Source organism: Chiroxiphia lanceolata, chromosome 3 (assembly GCF_009829145.1).
Source record: "Chiroxiphia lanceolata isolate bChiLan1 chromosome 3, bChiLan1.pri, whole genome shotgun sequence".
In the NCBI taxonomy this organism is placed as follows: Eukaryota; Metazoa; Chordata; class Aves; order Passeriformes; family Pipridae; genus Chiroxiphia; species Chiroxiphia lanceolata.
Window position 1 is genome coordinate 30,782,459 of NC_045639.1, and position 16,009 is coordinate 30,798,467.

The window sequence follows — 16,009 nt, forward strand, 5'->3', positions numbered from 1 at the left end:
TAATAAACATTAATGAGGTAACATATTATATTGAGCACACCATATGTGTGTTTGTGAACAGGGCAAGGCTAGGATTCCCAACCAGCCTGATACCACCAGGATTTACAAAAGCATCACCATTCAAATGGGGCTGGGTTAAAGTGCCTGTGCCTGCCCAGGTGCTGGTGTGGTACCCTCGGCCTGCCGGTGGAAGATGGAAGCTGGAGGAATGTATCATCAGGTCAGCCTGAGGGATCCATGCTTTCATTCCACGCTTCAGCAAAGTAATGCCGCAGTCAGGGAGGCTCCTTCCTCAGGGAGGCTCCTTATGTCGTCCTGAACGTGGACTTGTTACCGGGTGCACAGCACCGATTGACACATCAAGGCAAGGTATTTCTACTTTTTATTCTAGTTTGCGCAAAGTAGGGAGCTGGGTTGTAACTCATGAAAGGCTGGTTCCCTGATCATCCAAATTTTACACTATTCATACATTTCAATGAACAAAGGCATCAGCATTAATTGGTTACAAATTACATAACTTTTCTATTAATTAGTATTTAATCCCCTATTTGTTAGTTGTAGCTCTCTCTTCTCATCCTAATTATTCCGCAGGTGCGGTTCTTCCTTCCATTTGAGTTTCGGGTCCGTTTTGAATAGGTGGTCAATGAGTCGGTGGTCATGATTGCCGGAATTACCTTTGTCCCAGTTATTGCTCAGTTTTGCTGACTTCACTCCTGATGGCTATGGTCCAGATAGCCCATTCATCTCGGGATTCTCTTCGCTTTTTCGTAAAACAAAAAGATTAGCCAAGCATACGAAGTTTGATTCAAATCTTGAGAGGCTCGATATCACGAACGAACGAACAGGCAGAACCCTGTTCCGAACCTGACCATACACCCTCACAGCGTTCCACGGGCTCCCTTGCGAGGGAGGGGCCCGGCAGCAAGCGAGGCGGGGCGGGCCGCAGCTCCGCCTTCCCGCCGCGTCCTGCTCCTCCTCTTTCTCCTCCTCCGTCTCTCCCTCTCCCGACATGGCGGCCCCCGCAGAACTCAGCGGGCTCACGGACGAGGCAGCCTACGGCGCCTGCTCGGAGCCGGATGCCAGTACGAAGGTGGGGTGGATGGGGGTGACGCGGGAGCCTCGGGGCTGTCGGCGGCTGCTCTGTGGCGGCCCCGGTGCCCGCCTTTCCCCGGTCCCCGCCTTTCCCCGGTCCTCGCACCGCTCTTTGCAGGGCGGACGTGCGGTGGATGGGAGGCGGCATGGGGCCGGGAAGGGTCCCGGCGGGGGTCGCTCGGCGCGGAGCTGCCCTAACGACTCGAGCGGCGGGACCGGCCTGGCGCGGTTTGAGGGTGGTGGCGAAGGGGGCGGGCGGGCCGGGCCGGCTCCTGTGAGCCCCCGAACAAAAGCAACCCCAAAACACCCCAAACATTGTTATTTTTTTATTAGGAGAACGTAATTGCATTTCAGTGGTTCTACATCTGCCTCCCCCCCCCCCCCCACCGCCCATTACGTCTGTCTCCTGCCCTACCGTTCACTTTTTACCCACTTAGTCGTTCACAAGCCCCCTGGTATTTAAAGTTGCCTTGTGGCTTCAAGAAAATATCCTTACAGAGTTGGAGCCTGGTTTTGCTGCCGAGATATCATCAAACTTGGCAGAAATTCAACACCTGTGCAATGAAATAATAAAAATGATGAGTTCAGGAGTTTATCTGTATTTAAATTCTATGTCTCCAGTGAGGCCCAATATTGAATATTCACATATCTGGTCTCCTTGCATGTGAAGTTGTTCATGTGTTCTACAGCCCCATAAAAGAATAATAAATGTAAGAATAATACTAGTTTTTGATACCACTGATAATATATATTGAGTGATATCAGTCATGGTTTTGTTTATTTGTTTTAAGCATTATGTTACAAAGGCATATTGGTTTAACAAAAATCTGTATGTGTAGGATCAGGACAAAAGGTTTTATTTACCCTTAATGTAGTCTTCTGTTACTTCTGAACCTACTGGTTTTAGATTCATTACTAACTTTGTTAATACCCATAATTCAATTTTGGTTGGTATGCAAATAATAAACCTTTCTTTCCCACAGGATTTTATGTTCCAGCAGACAATGTTAAGAGTAAAAGATCCTAAGAAGTCATTGGATTTTTATACAAGGGTTCTTGGAATGACGTGAGTAGAAGTTATATGCCACAATAAGCCTGTGTTTTCCTCCTGTTTTTTTTTTATTATTATTTTGATGTAATTATACTAATTGGTCCAACTACATAAACAATGCTGGCCCATCAGCTGATGCTCAGTTAGACAGTCTGGCAGAGTATCTGAGAACTCCAATAGCATAGTTAATGCCTAAGCTGCAAATATGGGCCTTGACTAGAAGTTTCTTTTTTTCTTAAATAGGTCATTAATTATCAGTGTACAACTTGCTTACTTCCTCCTCGCTGAGGCTGCAGCTAACTGGCAATTGTTATGACAGTGCTTATAATCAGGAATCATTGCTATAAATCTTCAAATTAAGTTTTCTACTAGCTCTCAGAGGTGGCTGATGACCACCTCCAGTTATAAAAGAACAAGGCAACAGAGAGTGGAGAGAAGGTCCAAACTCAGTCTTTTGAAGAAGGCTTTTGGGAGACAGATGCCCTGCAGTAGTCCAATGAGTTCATGCTGAACCTCTTTGCACTTTCTTGCCATTTGATGTGAGTTATTTCAAAACAAAATTCCACTGTGTTTTTAAATATATTGAAAAGAGTCCAGATTAAAGTAAAATAAAGTACTTCCACTGTAGTGAAAATGTGTCAAAAAAAATTAAATACTTTGTAAGCTGAAAAAGAATTAGATTCATTTTGTGTGCCTCCTTGTTTCAGTTAAATGTTCTACATAAAAATGTATGCCTCAAGTATTTTTTAGTTGATTTAATTGTCACATTGGAAATCAGTTTTATTATTATAGCTAGCTATTGAAATCGTAAAAATATTTCATCTAAAGGTATGTTTGCTGTGTTCTTAAAACTTCGTCTGATGCCAGAGAGCTCTCCAAAATGCGTATGTTTAAAATTTCACCAGGGATAAGTTGTTAAAGATCTTCCTGTGGAAATACAAACAAATAACAAGAGTGACAACCTCAAGGCCCAAGCCTATGTACTGACTTTGCTATTTACTTACTGGTACTCTGCCTTTAAGCATCTATTTCTTCTAATTTTTGTGGGTTTGTAATGGGTTCTGGATGGTTTTATTTGATAGTTTAAAATGTAGCTATTTTAAGGTGTGGATTACAGAAAGGCAAAAATTCACAGAAATAATTCTTCCATAGCAGAAGCATCTCGAATTATTTGCAAGCTACCTGATCACCCTTTTAAGTTACTGTTTCAAAATAATTGTTACCATTTAGACTGCTTCAAAAATTTGACTTTCCTACTATGAAGTTCTCACTGTATTTCCTGGGCTATGAAGATAAAAAAGATATCCCAAAAGATAAAACGGAGAGAACACCTTGGACCTTTTCTAGAAAAGCTACACTTGAATTGACACAGTAAGTATTTATATAATGAGAGATGACATTTAGCTGACTGTGATTAAACAGAATTGGATAAGTGTAAATCCTGTTGGATTGAATAAAAAAATTAATCATTACTGTGGATACATTTTCACTGTCATAGAGTCCTAAAATATGGCTGAGATTAGATACTTGGAAAGCTTAATCTGCCTCACTTCAAAGCTCTTTCAAACTGCTAGGTGAACAGTGGTACATAAATATGAAAGGATCCTTGCTATATTTTGAGTATATGAGTATGCCTGACACTGAGGTGGGGAATTTAGGAAAACCCAATGTGATTAGAACTTTTTTTTTGGATCCCCAAAACATCCTAGTAATAGATAACTATGGCTTTTGGAATCTAATCAGAACAGGTATTAAGTCAAAACATACACTTCCTGTAAACAGGACAATTTGGTTAATGCTACTAATCATTATAATTGTGCAGATAGAATCTCCCAAATCTCCCACTGTCTTACTTAGCTCCAGGACCTGCTACCCTCACTTTTTGTTCCCCAGTGATGGGTAGATAAACTGTCTCGTGCAGCAAAACCTTTTTTCTAATCTGAATGAGACAGGAATATTTCTGGCTCATTCAAATGTGGACCCTGAATACTAGTGAAGGGCTGGGAACATGACTGGATTAGCCCCAAGCTTATCCCGAGAACCCATGACTAGGGAAAATCTTGATTAATGAATGCAACCAACAGATGAGATTCTTTGGTTTCTTAGGGGAAAGAACTTACCCTTCTGGGGAAACTGAACATTTATGATTTGTTAATTTTGATGCTTTTCTTCAATATGTAATAATTACTTCTTACAGCAACTGGGGCACTGAAAATGATGAAAAGCAGTCTTATCACAATGGCAATTCAGATCCCCGAGGATTTGGTAGGTCTTTAATTTCGTGTTTATAGTTTTTAAACGTTGGTTTATTGTGGTTGCATTTTTTCTCTCGGGTGTTGGGTGAAAATGCAGTTTCAGATATTTTTGAGAAAACATCTAAATCAATTTTGTGCAAAGATTATTGGGTAAGTATATGCTGTAGGGTTTTTTTAAAATGTGAATTAGTAGAGAAAATATTTTAAACTTGTTTGGATAAAAAAGACTTGTCTAATAGGTTACTTTGAAAAATCAAACTAGCTGTAGGAAAGAGAAGAACTTGCATCTCATCCTTTATCTCTCTTCTTTCAGCATATATGCTGTGGAAGATGGTGAAGATAAGTAAACAAATGTGTTTCAGAATAATGAGCCACAGTTACATTCTTTAGGAAGAGTCTAATCATTTGACAAGCAAACACATGCTAATTGTAACTACTGAATGAAGAAAGCAGTTCTTGTGTATTAGATTATCATGGTGTTTAAACTGATTTACACTTGGATTTCTAATTTATAATCCACTGGTTACCCATTTTAAGATAGAAGGACAATTCTGTTTGTCTGTAGCACTGAGGATATTATTTGTGTGACTTAATTTGATACTCTTGAGTGCTTGAAAGGTCACTGCTTGTAAAATAAGTTTCACACTCAATCTATCCATTTGACATTTAAAGCTTCTGAATTGGTTTCTAAGCTCAGGCCTTGCATAGCACTAGTGTCAGTGCCTGCAAATACAGCATTAATGATAAACTCCTTGTACTGTTGAACTTAGCAAATGCAACAAAATCCTGTTATGTAGCTGTGCCTTAAGAAAGGAAATACAGATAAAGCAGTTTGATTGAAAAATCTCATTTTTTCCTACTCCAGATAATATTCTTCTCTAAACAACTAGAGATATTTCAACTCTAAAGTTCTTATTTTAAAAGTCATTATCAAAGGACAACTCTCTGAAGGAGAATAATATTAATACCCAAAATGCTCTTCTTTTTGGAAGCTGTGTTTTTCTTCTACAAAATCATATTTTATGTGAACTACAGCATGTGAAAGTTTTGCAGAGGATGAAATACTGAGCAAACTTTTTCCTGGAACACGCAGCAATATTTACAGTCTACTTCGCTCTTTTTGCCTTATTGCACAGGACACATTGGAATTGCTGTTCCTGATGTCTATAAAGCTTGTAAGAGGTTTGAAGAACTAGGAGTGAAATTTGTGAAGAAACCAGATGATGGTAAGTCTTTTATCAGAAATGCAAGTCAGTTTTTTTTCTTTGCTTTTAATATATTCTGTCCAGTAGATCTTCTTGGACAACTGGTAACATGTTTCTAGTAGTTGCCACTGCTTGGAAGGTTCTAGAACCAGTTACACCTGCACCTCCTGATAGAGTGGGCAAAACTGGCAATAGATCCATCTCTGTAACAGTAGCTCATGAGTCTGCTATGTGCCTTCTGTGTGCAACCCGACCTTCAGTAAAATGTCAAAATAGCCTAAAATGAAGAAGTGAGTGGTGAGATCTTGCATTTTTCAACTGGATTCCCTTTAATGAAAATCTCATGAGAATTTTAGGACTGATGCATTCCAAAACAGACATTTAATACTAGTAATTGAAAAGAGACTTAAGGGATTTTCATCTTATTCACTGTGTTCTCAGCTGAAACAAATATAGGAAGTATAGCTGAAAACTTAACTTGAACACAGATTTATTGATTTAAGAATTGAACTTGGTATTTCTAGCATTTTAGAGTTTAAACTTTGTTCAGCACCTGTTAAACCTTGAGAGACTTGAAGTGAGGGCTGCTAACTTGGAACTGTGAAGTGATATGGAATGAAGGTATGTAGGACAGGAAGCTTAGACTATAAAGTTTTGTGGAGCAGGCTGGGAGATCCAGTGTGGGTTTTTTTCTTGCATTACTGATCAAACATGTACTATTCTGTCCTGCATTTCTCTGTTTTATGAAGCAGGTGAACACTTACAGGGGCATATGCAAAAAACTTCGGTCAACAAAAGATGGAATTCTGAAGTGACTTTAACCTATAGCTTTGAGAGTATGATTAACAGTTCAGCATACAAAGATCTAATGCTGATTAAAAAGTAATCTTGATATTTTTAGAATTATCTGTCTAAATTTGAACTAGTTCTCATGCAAAATGAAAAAAAGAAAAATATTTTTCAAAGTAGTAATATTTGACATTAAGAACCAGTCATGTAGTCTTAACTTGATCTTTTCTTTTTTTTTTTTTTTCTCTAATAGGTAAAATGAAAGGACTTGCATTTGTTCAGGATCCTGATGGCTACTGGATTGAAATTTTGAATCCTAACCACATGGTGACTCTCACTTAATTCTAATGAAGTACAGTATATGAGATGCCCACTTGCAGTCCCCTGGTGAAAATCTGTAACAGTGTTGGCAAAATTCTTGTTTAATAGGATTCAGTCATGTTCAGAGTCTCCTCTAAAACTATCCCCTGGGACTTGACTGTACTTGGATTCCTTTTTTTTCTTGTCCTGTGATGTCACCACAATTTGTTTCCATGTAGGAATACTGAACCATTTTCTGGAAGAGCACTTACAGATTCTCCTCTTGAACATTGATTATGTTAATATTTCACTAAACACTGTCAAAAGACGTGTTGACTGGAAACTCACTGCATCCCACACTGCTTAGATTTAAACCAACAACAAAAAGTCTTGTGTTACTATTCATGAGCTTCAACAAGGAAGAAAAAAAGAATATTTTTGAAGTAAAAAGATCCTGAAGACTTCATACCCTATCATGTATACTAGAAAATAAAATGTCAGATGAACTTTGACATGAGTAGTAGCATGTTTATCGAAGTCCTAATCTTACTTATATTATACCAGGCAAACCTCTTTAAGGAGCAGCCTTAAACAGTCTTGAAACAAGAAACTTTGTGGAGGCAATCAATCAGTCCAGCAGAAAGAATTCAGTCTTGCAGCTCCTGACTGCTGATTTACAGCCAAGATGAGAGGTCTCATAGCTGCTAACTCACAGTGACCCTTCTTGTCTCTTTCAACACTATGAAGAACTTGCTCATAATTTTTGTTTCAATGCAAGGCTGGGGCTGTATTTAACTTCAATGCTCTGTACATTCTGCATTGGGAAATTAATAAAAATAGTATCTGAAACAACAGTTTCCTAGTACTAGACTTTGTGATCTAACCTCTCAAAATGAGTGATGGTACTGTACATACCTGTAAACAGCAGGAAAACATGTAACATTTACATGTGTTATACAAATTGTTTGATTTTACGCTGTTCCACATCTTATAAGCAGTGTAAAAGTGAGGAGAGTTCTTGAAATCCTTGTCTTCCAACAAGGAAAAAAAAGCCTCTGCCTTGTCTTATTTTGGTTTGAATAGCACTTAACTCCTTCAGTTATGTGAGTATTGATAGTGTAATGGCATTGCAATTCACCTCTCAGTAAAGCAATGGGGGAAACTACAAAATAATTTTAAAGCACTGTGACCAGTTGCTTTGCTGATTGATGAATTCTGGATGACTGAAAGGCGGTTTGGTTTATGGATTCTTTTTTGAGAAGAAATCTGGTGATAAAAGAACATGAATTGGGAGTAACATTGAAGAAGATAAATGTGTGACTTGTTTAGCAGGATGTTTCAGTAACCTAATGTAGAGAGTTGATAATAATTTTCAATAACTCCCTAGCTTATAAGTTAAAACAAATATAGAAAGTATTGCATTTGATTTCTACTATATTAACGTAGATGTTAATGACTTAAATGCTAAGTGTTACTGTCCTGTCTCCTTCTCTGAAACATCTTTAATTTCATCTATCTCATCTTAACAAGTAGCATATATAAACTCAGGAGTTTTACAGAACTCTACATGAAAAATCAGTTACAAAATCTAGTCCAAGATAAATTTTTTTACCCTTGGAAATGAGTAAAATAGATACGCTTCTTCTGAATCTGAGGTGTTGGGAAAAGGAACGTTAAAATTATTGCTCTGCTTTATAGCCCCTATGGATGTGCAAGCAATCATAAATTCATTAGAAGGTAGACATAGCAACTCAAAAGATATTTTTTTCCGTTTTCTGTTTCATGAACTAACCCTGATACTTTAAGTTGTCCTTTGTATGGTATTTTCTGTCTGGCCTCTACAGTATCTACAGATACTGTGCTTCAGGTGGTGCTTTATCAGTGCCATTCATATACGGTAGATTCTTTTCCCTTTTTGAATATTTGCCAAGTTGCCTTTTTCTGTGCCAGTAAACACTTGGTTCACAGTTGCATTCTCTATTTCTGCCCTCTTATAGTTACAGAATTAATACTTAGCCTGTTCCCTCTTTTGCTCCTTGTGCAGTTGATTATTCTCCTGCAAGTTAAATCACTTTGATAGCAACAATAATGTTTGGAGTGAGATCTCCCAAGTGAGCTGTTTTAATAGCTGTAGGATCACCAATGATCTTAGTCTTCTTCCTCCCAAAAAGAGAGGTTTTGACATTGCACTCCCTGCCCCAAGCAGGCTAATTCAGCTTAAGCAAGTGACAAAGGTTTCCTTGAATGCTCAGTTTTATGCCAAGTTTATTAAGCAGGAATGAGGAGCCAGTTCAATGCTCCTTGGTTTCCCAAATGGGTAAAGCTGATCGTTCTAACAGAAAGTTGGATGAGCTCAACTAAATCATGAAACCTCATCCTACTTTAAAAAAAGGTACACAATATTTCAAAATACAGCAGCAATTCAGAGAGCTCTTTATTCTGAAGCCTATTGTAGAGTAACTGTTGTATGGTATCTTCTGAAGTTAGTAGGATGAGTATAGTGCTGAGAAGCATCAGAGCTGTGGCAATGAGACAAAGCACTTGGTTGATTGCAGCTTATATAGGTTTTGATGGCTAAACTGTGTTTTTCATACACATCCGCTGCTGGTGTTCTGAAGTAAGAACTTAAAATTAAGTAAAAGAACTTAAACAGGTGCTAATTGCAGTTCCTCGCCATTCAGAGTGTCTCGTTAGATTGTGTGAATAGAAAAACTATTTTAGACTAATAGTTTGATGAGTCCACTTAGACTAAGTTTTATTTTAGTCAGTACAGGTAGATCTAACCAAGGCATTGGCTAAGAAAATCTCAAAAATTTTACAAGCATGTCACTTGGTGGTCTATATTTTAGCAACAATGCAGTGTCTCATTCAGTCTCGTTTCACTACACTTCAAAATACAGGTGTGACTGGAAAAGCTATTGACCCAATTGTATGGAATCCAGTAATTAAAACCAGGATACTTCATAAATCAGATGAGTAAGTCAAAGGGTGTGCAGATGTAGTGCAGTGGATAACTACATGAGTGGGAGCAGGCTATGCCAAAGCTTCTCTGCTTAGTAATCACATAAAAGTTACTCTAAGCATGTTTGTTAATCTTGGAATGACCTTTGGTTTTTTTATATGCTTGACAAAGTGCAGACATAATAAATAATGAAGTAATAAAGAGGAAACTAATAAAAAAACACTGGCATCTACAAACTTGTTACAGCAACATCATGAAGGGGGCAAGGTATGGGTTTGTTTTTTTCTAAAAAAAAGTTACTGCTGCTTGCCATACTGAAAGCTAATTAAAACTAGTATTCTCAGTTATAAAATCCAAGAATAAACTATTAAAGATAAACACTTGATGATTCTTTTAACATGCAACAATATTAAAATATTTTAGATGTAGAAAACTTTTGAAATTATTTGATGTTCTCACTGTTCGCAGATCGTCGTTTTTACTTCTTCCAAGTAAGACTTCTTTTCTGCTAAATAAAGCATGGAATTAAATAGCATATAATGCTTTGTCTCTTGGAGGGCCTAAATTTAGCTTTGTGCAGTACAGTAGAAGTGAATCTCATTGTTACGCAGAGGCGAGCCCACATTCTGTGGGAGAGGTTCTCATGACTCAGGAAAGCAGAACTCATACTGAATGAAAAGAGGCAGGTAAGCACACGGTTATGAAAGAAACATGTCCATCCTTGGGATTTTTTCAAGACTTGGTCACATAAAGCATAAGTCACCCTGATCTAGTCTTAACTTTGAGCAGGGGACTGGCCTACAGACTGCTTGGTTTGCTCCAAGGACCGCTCCTCAGATGGATGGAGCTACACCTGGCACCATCTCTCTGGTGACCAGTGGTAGGACTGAAGGGAATGAATGACATGAAGCTGTGTCAAGGGAGGTTTAGGCTGTATATTAAGAAAAGGTTTTTCTCCCAGAAGGTGGTTGGGCACCAGAACAGGACCCCCAGGGAAGTGGTCACAGCACCAAGCCTGACAGAGTTCAAGAAGCATTTACAGAACGCTGTCAGGCACATGGTGTCATTCCTGGGGTGTCCTGCACGGGGCCAGGAGTTGGACTCGATGATCCTCGTAGGTCCCTTCCAACTCAGCATATTCAGTGATTCTGTGTATTTTGAATGTAGCAACGGAACAGCAGATGAAGCCGACAGGGAAGGTTGAGCACCAGTCGCTATTTCACAAGGGTTGGCCACCGCAGGCCCGCTGCCCGGACGAGCGCACACACCCTGACGGTTCCGCCCCCGCCCCGCGGCCTCAGCGCTGCCGCTCCTGCTCCGCCGGCGCGACCCGCGCGGGGCGCTGCGTCACGCGCAGCCTGCTGCTGCCCGGTGACGTCAGCGCGCCGCCGGGTGACGCAGCGACGGCGGCGGGGCGGGGGGTGAGGCCTCGGCGCAGCGGGGCCGGTGAGTCCCGCGGGAGGGGCGCGGGCGGGCGCGGCGGCCGCGTCACCCCCGGGCCGAGCGGGGTTCCGAGGCCGCCCGGGCTGTGCGCTCCGGCCCCTCGGCGGGCAGAGGTGCTGCCGCTGGCAGCTCCCGCCGGGAGCGGGCAGGGCCACCCGGGAGCGGGCCGAGGAGGCGCCGCCGCCCGGGGAAGGCGCCGGACGCGTTTGGCGGCCAGGCGATTTGACCTGGAGCGCCTTCCCGCGGAGGCGAGGGAGGGAGCGGCCGGGCGGGCCGGGGTCACCTTCCCTGGCGCCCCCGGAACTGGGGCTCGGCGGTGGCCCGGGCTCTTCGGGCGCGACCTTGGGCGCGTCGCCGGCTCCGGCCGCCCTCTGCTCCGCGCCTGCCTCGCCCGCCGCCCCCTGCTCCTGTCCCCCTGGCTGGTTTGCCCCCTGGCTGGCTTCTCAAGGCCCTGTTGCAGCTGCCTTATTTGAATTTTCTTTTGCTTTAACGATTAGTTTAGTATTTTGATGCTCTTATGGTACACCGTTTTCCCTGGTCCTTCTGGTGTCAGAATAGTTAACCAGTTTCGCGCTGCTGTGATTCACTGAAATTATTTTAGATTTACAAGACGTATTATCAGACTTTTAAAAAAAAATAAGTTGATGCTAACTTGTTAGCAATCTGCTGGTGGTCTCACTTGCCTAGCAATGCTGTTCGCTCTTGCTTTTGAAGTGCAGCACGCAGACGTAGCTGTGTTTGGCATGTCTTCTGTTACAAATCTGTAAATCAGATACTTGAAATATACTGTTCTTTTTGAATGTTTACTCATATTTAAGCAAAAAAACGCAAGAATTTTTATGAATGGCTTTTGAATATATTTTGATAATAGAGGCCAAATTGATAACATACATTACTGGTAGGGACAAATATTTACACTTTACATTTTGTTCCTCAAAACTGGGAGAGTTTCTTTGTCAAATGCCTGGTTTTGATTTGCAGGATTAAGGTGTGGTTAGTTTCCAGTTAATGAGACTACTGAAGAGTATTTTTTTCTACATTCTCCTCCCTTGTTCTCTTAAGCATATATTCTAAAAAAGATTAGAGTGGCTCTTAGGAGAGAATTTGTAGATCAAGGTATCATGTGTTTAACAAATTAAATCCAGTTTATTTTTCCTGCTGGCAGGTATGATGGGAAGGATAACAATAATTTATACTTGTCGAGAGAGACTCATTATGTTGGTTATGTATTTAAGCAAATAAAGCCTCTATATTTCTGCATTTCCTCACCCTGCAATTTTGTTTTGTTTTCCTGTTTATAAAATTAAAGGCTTGCACAAGAGAAAGATCTGCAACTGCCTTAAGTGTTGTAAAAAAACAACCACTAAAGCCAAACAGAACCCCCAAAACCTTCAGCTAGGCAAGAACACTTGAAGAGATTTGGCTGTGTAGGGAATAAAGCATGTGTGATACAGTTGGTATAGATCTGGTTTAATTAGGACACCTGTATGTGAAAACGGTGTCTTCAGGGACATTGATGCTGTGGCAGGAAAGTCAGGATGAAATTTTTGTGACTTATCCTGAACAAATGAATAGCAATATGTTACCATCTTCTTTGACGATTAAAAATGTGAACGGTCAAAATTCAGTGATGATGACTCAAAAAAGAAATTCTGTTGCTATATTCTAATGTTATTAGAAGTTTTCCCATAAAATTGAGGTGTTTTTAAAGAATTAATTTCCACAAAAATTTGATTTGAGAAGTACACATCTCACTTTTTTTTGTCATAATGCTCAGTGCTCCCAGTTTCTGATGGTATTTATTTTGTGCATTGTTTCAGGAAATGGTACAGTTGTTGCTGTGCAGCTGCATGTTGCTGAATAGCGTTTCTATGAGCTTGCTGTTCAATCTGTCTGTTGTTCAGAATGGCGAAGAACCCTAATTTTCAGGAAGCTGGTAATGTACCTACAGGCTACGTTCACTGTAGATCTTCAGAGAGTTTTGCTGGTGAGTGGACCCATGTATTTCCTTGAGATTTTTTAACATAGTGGTTTAGTTGTATGCCATTTTAACCAGGTTAATTTATATGTGTGTTAATATATAATCTCCACTTAGTATATTCTTTTTTGTACCTAGCTAAACTTACTCTTGCTCTTCTATCACAGGGATACGTCTTAGAGCAGAACTTGAAACCTTAGCGCTACAGCACTTAAATGATGGGAGTGTGTTTGCAGATAAGCAGTGCATAACTTCCCATATGCTTTAAGTCAAAACATTTTTTGGTACTAAATTGTCGTTTAGAATGCTGTCATTGAATGGTGTGGTTAGTTACCATTAATGCTACCATCTGCTTTTCTTTTAATCCTTTCACAACAGAAGGTTTGGAGATGAGACTTGAAAGTTTTGTGAATTTCATTTTCTTGAGCTTTCATATTCTGTATTTATAATAGATTCCTTATGTTGTTATTATTAATGGCTACTAAGTATCAGAACATGCTTTCATTTTTTTTTCCCTGTTAAAATTTTCACTCATAGTCAATTTTGTTATTGATACTTAGAAGTGCAAAGGAGCTGCTGTAGCAAGGGTTCTGACAGAATCAAAGTATTTATTCGGATTATACTCTATGAATGTTGAAATATTTACTAAAAATTCCTATTTCCTGAGATATTAGTTTACTGTACCTGAACTTAGGAGAACAAAATATTTTTTTATAAAAAGACATATGCATGTTCATTAAAAATACAAACCATATGATTTGAAACAGTGGTATGTTTGTACAGTAGTCTTACTGTCACACGTATCATATTCTGGGAGTCTACAGTAATAGAAATTGAAGCATAAAGTGATATTTTGCTGGAATATATTTAGAGTACAGCAAATTATTTTATGAAGTAATGAATTACAAAAAAATTTAGTACTACTCAAATGCCTTCTGATCAACTGAGAACTAATTCCTATTTCTAGATAAAACAGTACTGTAAGTGAATTACTTTTAAGAAAATTCCCTTTGTGCAATTCTGACAAAAATACTGTCTTGCTAGGTACAAACTAGATGATGAAGGAATGAAGCATTTCAAGGGTATGAAGTTATTTGCTCAGTTATAGTCCAGACTTTATTTAATAAAGTTTTTAATTCCAGCAATAGTCTATTTGCTTGCATTTATTTCTAAAGTTTTGATAGAGTTATCTGTTATATAAACATTCTTAGCTCATTTTAAAGAACTTTTTTTTTTTAAAGTATTCATGATAAATTTCTTGTGTTTTTTTTTCTGTGCCTGCTATAAAAACAACTCTTCCATGTCTCATTGAATCAGCACTGCTTTTCAGAGGATTCTTCAGAGTTAGCCTAAATGAGGGAGGGAAGTGACTGAGTATCAGTCTTCATTGCAGCTCTGGTTTGAGAGTTGTTTAGTAAGGATGTCATTGGTGTTCTGCTGTTGTTGCTGCAGATTCTAGATCATGTTTCTGTATGTCATAACGTGTTACAGATTACTGTAATAGAAATATAGCAAACTGAAAGCTGGGGAGCTGTTGTTTTTCTAGCCATGACACACATTGTGTGATATAGCACGCTACCTTATGTAATAAATACTAGGCTGCATTTTTCACATACTCTCTGTTGAAGATGGACACCAAGCAGTGCGTCTTCCAGTGAGGTCTTAGAAGTGGTTTGTAGGCCTTCGGACTTAACAAATGCTTTCCCAGACTTAACAAATGCCTTTCCCAATTTTGCAGTTTTAAGGGTGCCCCAAATCCACTGAAAAGACTGTTTTGCTTGTTTATTTCTGTGGTGTGAATGAGGCTGCGTGACTCCTGAAGCAGTTAATTAGCTCTGAATACCTCCTGGAAATAGGTTATGGTGCTGGCAAGAGGCTTGTAAATGCTTGGTGTTTTATTCTGAAGTTGGTTAGGTGTTCTTTGACTGCCAGGATGAGTAAACACCTGTATCCTCTGAAAGGGTGATGTTTGATGACAGAAGATGCCAGAGGGACCTTCCGGAAGGGTTTCACCCAAACTTCTAGCAGGATCTGTCTTTTTTTATCCTAAATAAAACTTCTGAATTGCAACTAGAAAAACACATGTTTAACTATACAGGGAGGTTATGAGCTCATAGTGACTTGCCACAACTAAAGAGGTTATTATGTTTTACTTCCTCAAACAAGAAGTGCGCAGATCACCTCAAGGGTTGACTAAATTCATACCAATAATTAGTCCAGTCTGGGAAGATCTGAAGTCATGTATTATTTGGTTCTGTATTTTGAAGGCAGGACTGTCTCACTGGGCTGCTTTGTATGAAAAATCCACAATACAGACAAAACTTGCATTGGAAATCTGTGGTAGTAAACAAATGAGTTTGTTGAATGCTTCTTCAATGTATTAGTATTACCCATAGAACGCGTATAAGGCATGAATGTAGTTTCATAAAAGTGATATGTTTCCAGCGCTTTGGGTCCTTGAAGCATTTGAAAGGCTCCTCAGCTAGAGGCTTGTAGCCATGATTTGAGTCCTGTATTCCCTGTGATCAGCATGTTCTTGTTTGAAACTGGCAGTTTAGAATAGTACACGGTACCAACAATTCGAAGAACATTAAACATCAGAACAGATTTGTCTTACTGCTTACACACGGCGATTTCTAAATTTCTACTTTCATTGCTTGCTGTCGTTCAGGGTCTTAATGTTCATAAGGACTGGCATCATTGGCTTACTAGCAAATGTCCCCACTTAAGACTTTACCCTCTTCTGTGCACTGATTCTTGTTTAGAGAGAGATTTATGTGCCCTTGAGAGAGAAGTATGCTTTTGATTTTATTTGTTTATTTAACCTGAAATAGAAACAATTTCCCCTGAACTTTTCACCCTATTGGCACGTGAAACATCCACAGCTACTTAGTAGCAAAGTTAGTATGCAGCTGGTGGCATTTTCTTGTCTTC

The 16,009-nt window shown here is 39.5% G+C and overlaps 2 protein-coding genes across 5 annotated transcripts in view; both read left to right on the top strand.

The window, feature by feature from the left end:
- The first annotated feature begins 97 nt into the window (after nt 1-97).
- On the top strand, nt 98-7,544 carry GLO1 (glyoxalase I). Of its 3 annotated transcripts, none has more exons than XM_032684451.1 (6): nt 98-220; nt 2,076-2,158; nt 3,374-3,514; nt 4,341-4,408; nt 5,535-5,624; nt 6,646-7,544. In XM_032684451.1, exons 1-6 carry the CDS (start codon nt 194-196, stop codon nt 6,732-6,734), a joined length of 498 nt encoding a protein of 165 aa, XP_032540342.1. In that variant the 5' UTR covers nt 98-193; the 3' UTR covers nt 6,735-7,544. The 3 variants fall into 3 exon arrangements, with proteins under 3 accessions (XP_032540342.1, XP_032540341.1, XP_032540343.1); XM_032684450.1 differs by lacking the exon at nt 98-220 and adding an exon at nt 962-1,090; XM_032684452.1 differs by lacking the exons at nt 98-220; nt 6,646-7,544 and adding exons at nt 962-1,090; nt 6,128-6,216.
- Nucleotides 7,545-11,013: 3,469 nt separating this feature from the next.
- Nucleotides 11,014-16,009, top strand: part of BTBD9 (BTB domain containing 9) — a 118,726-nt gene continuing 113,730 nt past the window's right edge. For both annotated transcript variants that reach the window (XM_032684444.1, XM_032684445.1), the window contains exons 1-2: nt 11,014-11,100; nt 12,918-13,084. In XM_032684444.1, the coding sequence (XP_032540335.1) occupies nt 13,003-13,084 (82 nt within the window). In that variant the 5' untranslated portion in view covers nt 11,014-11,100; nt 12,918-13,002. The remainder of the gene's footprint in view (nt 11,101-12,917; nt 13,085-16,009) is intronic.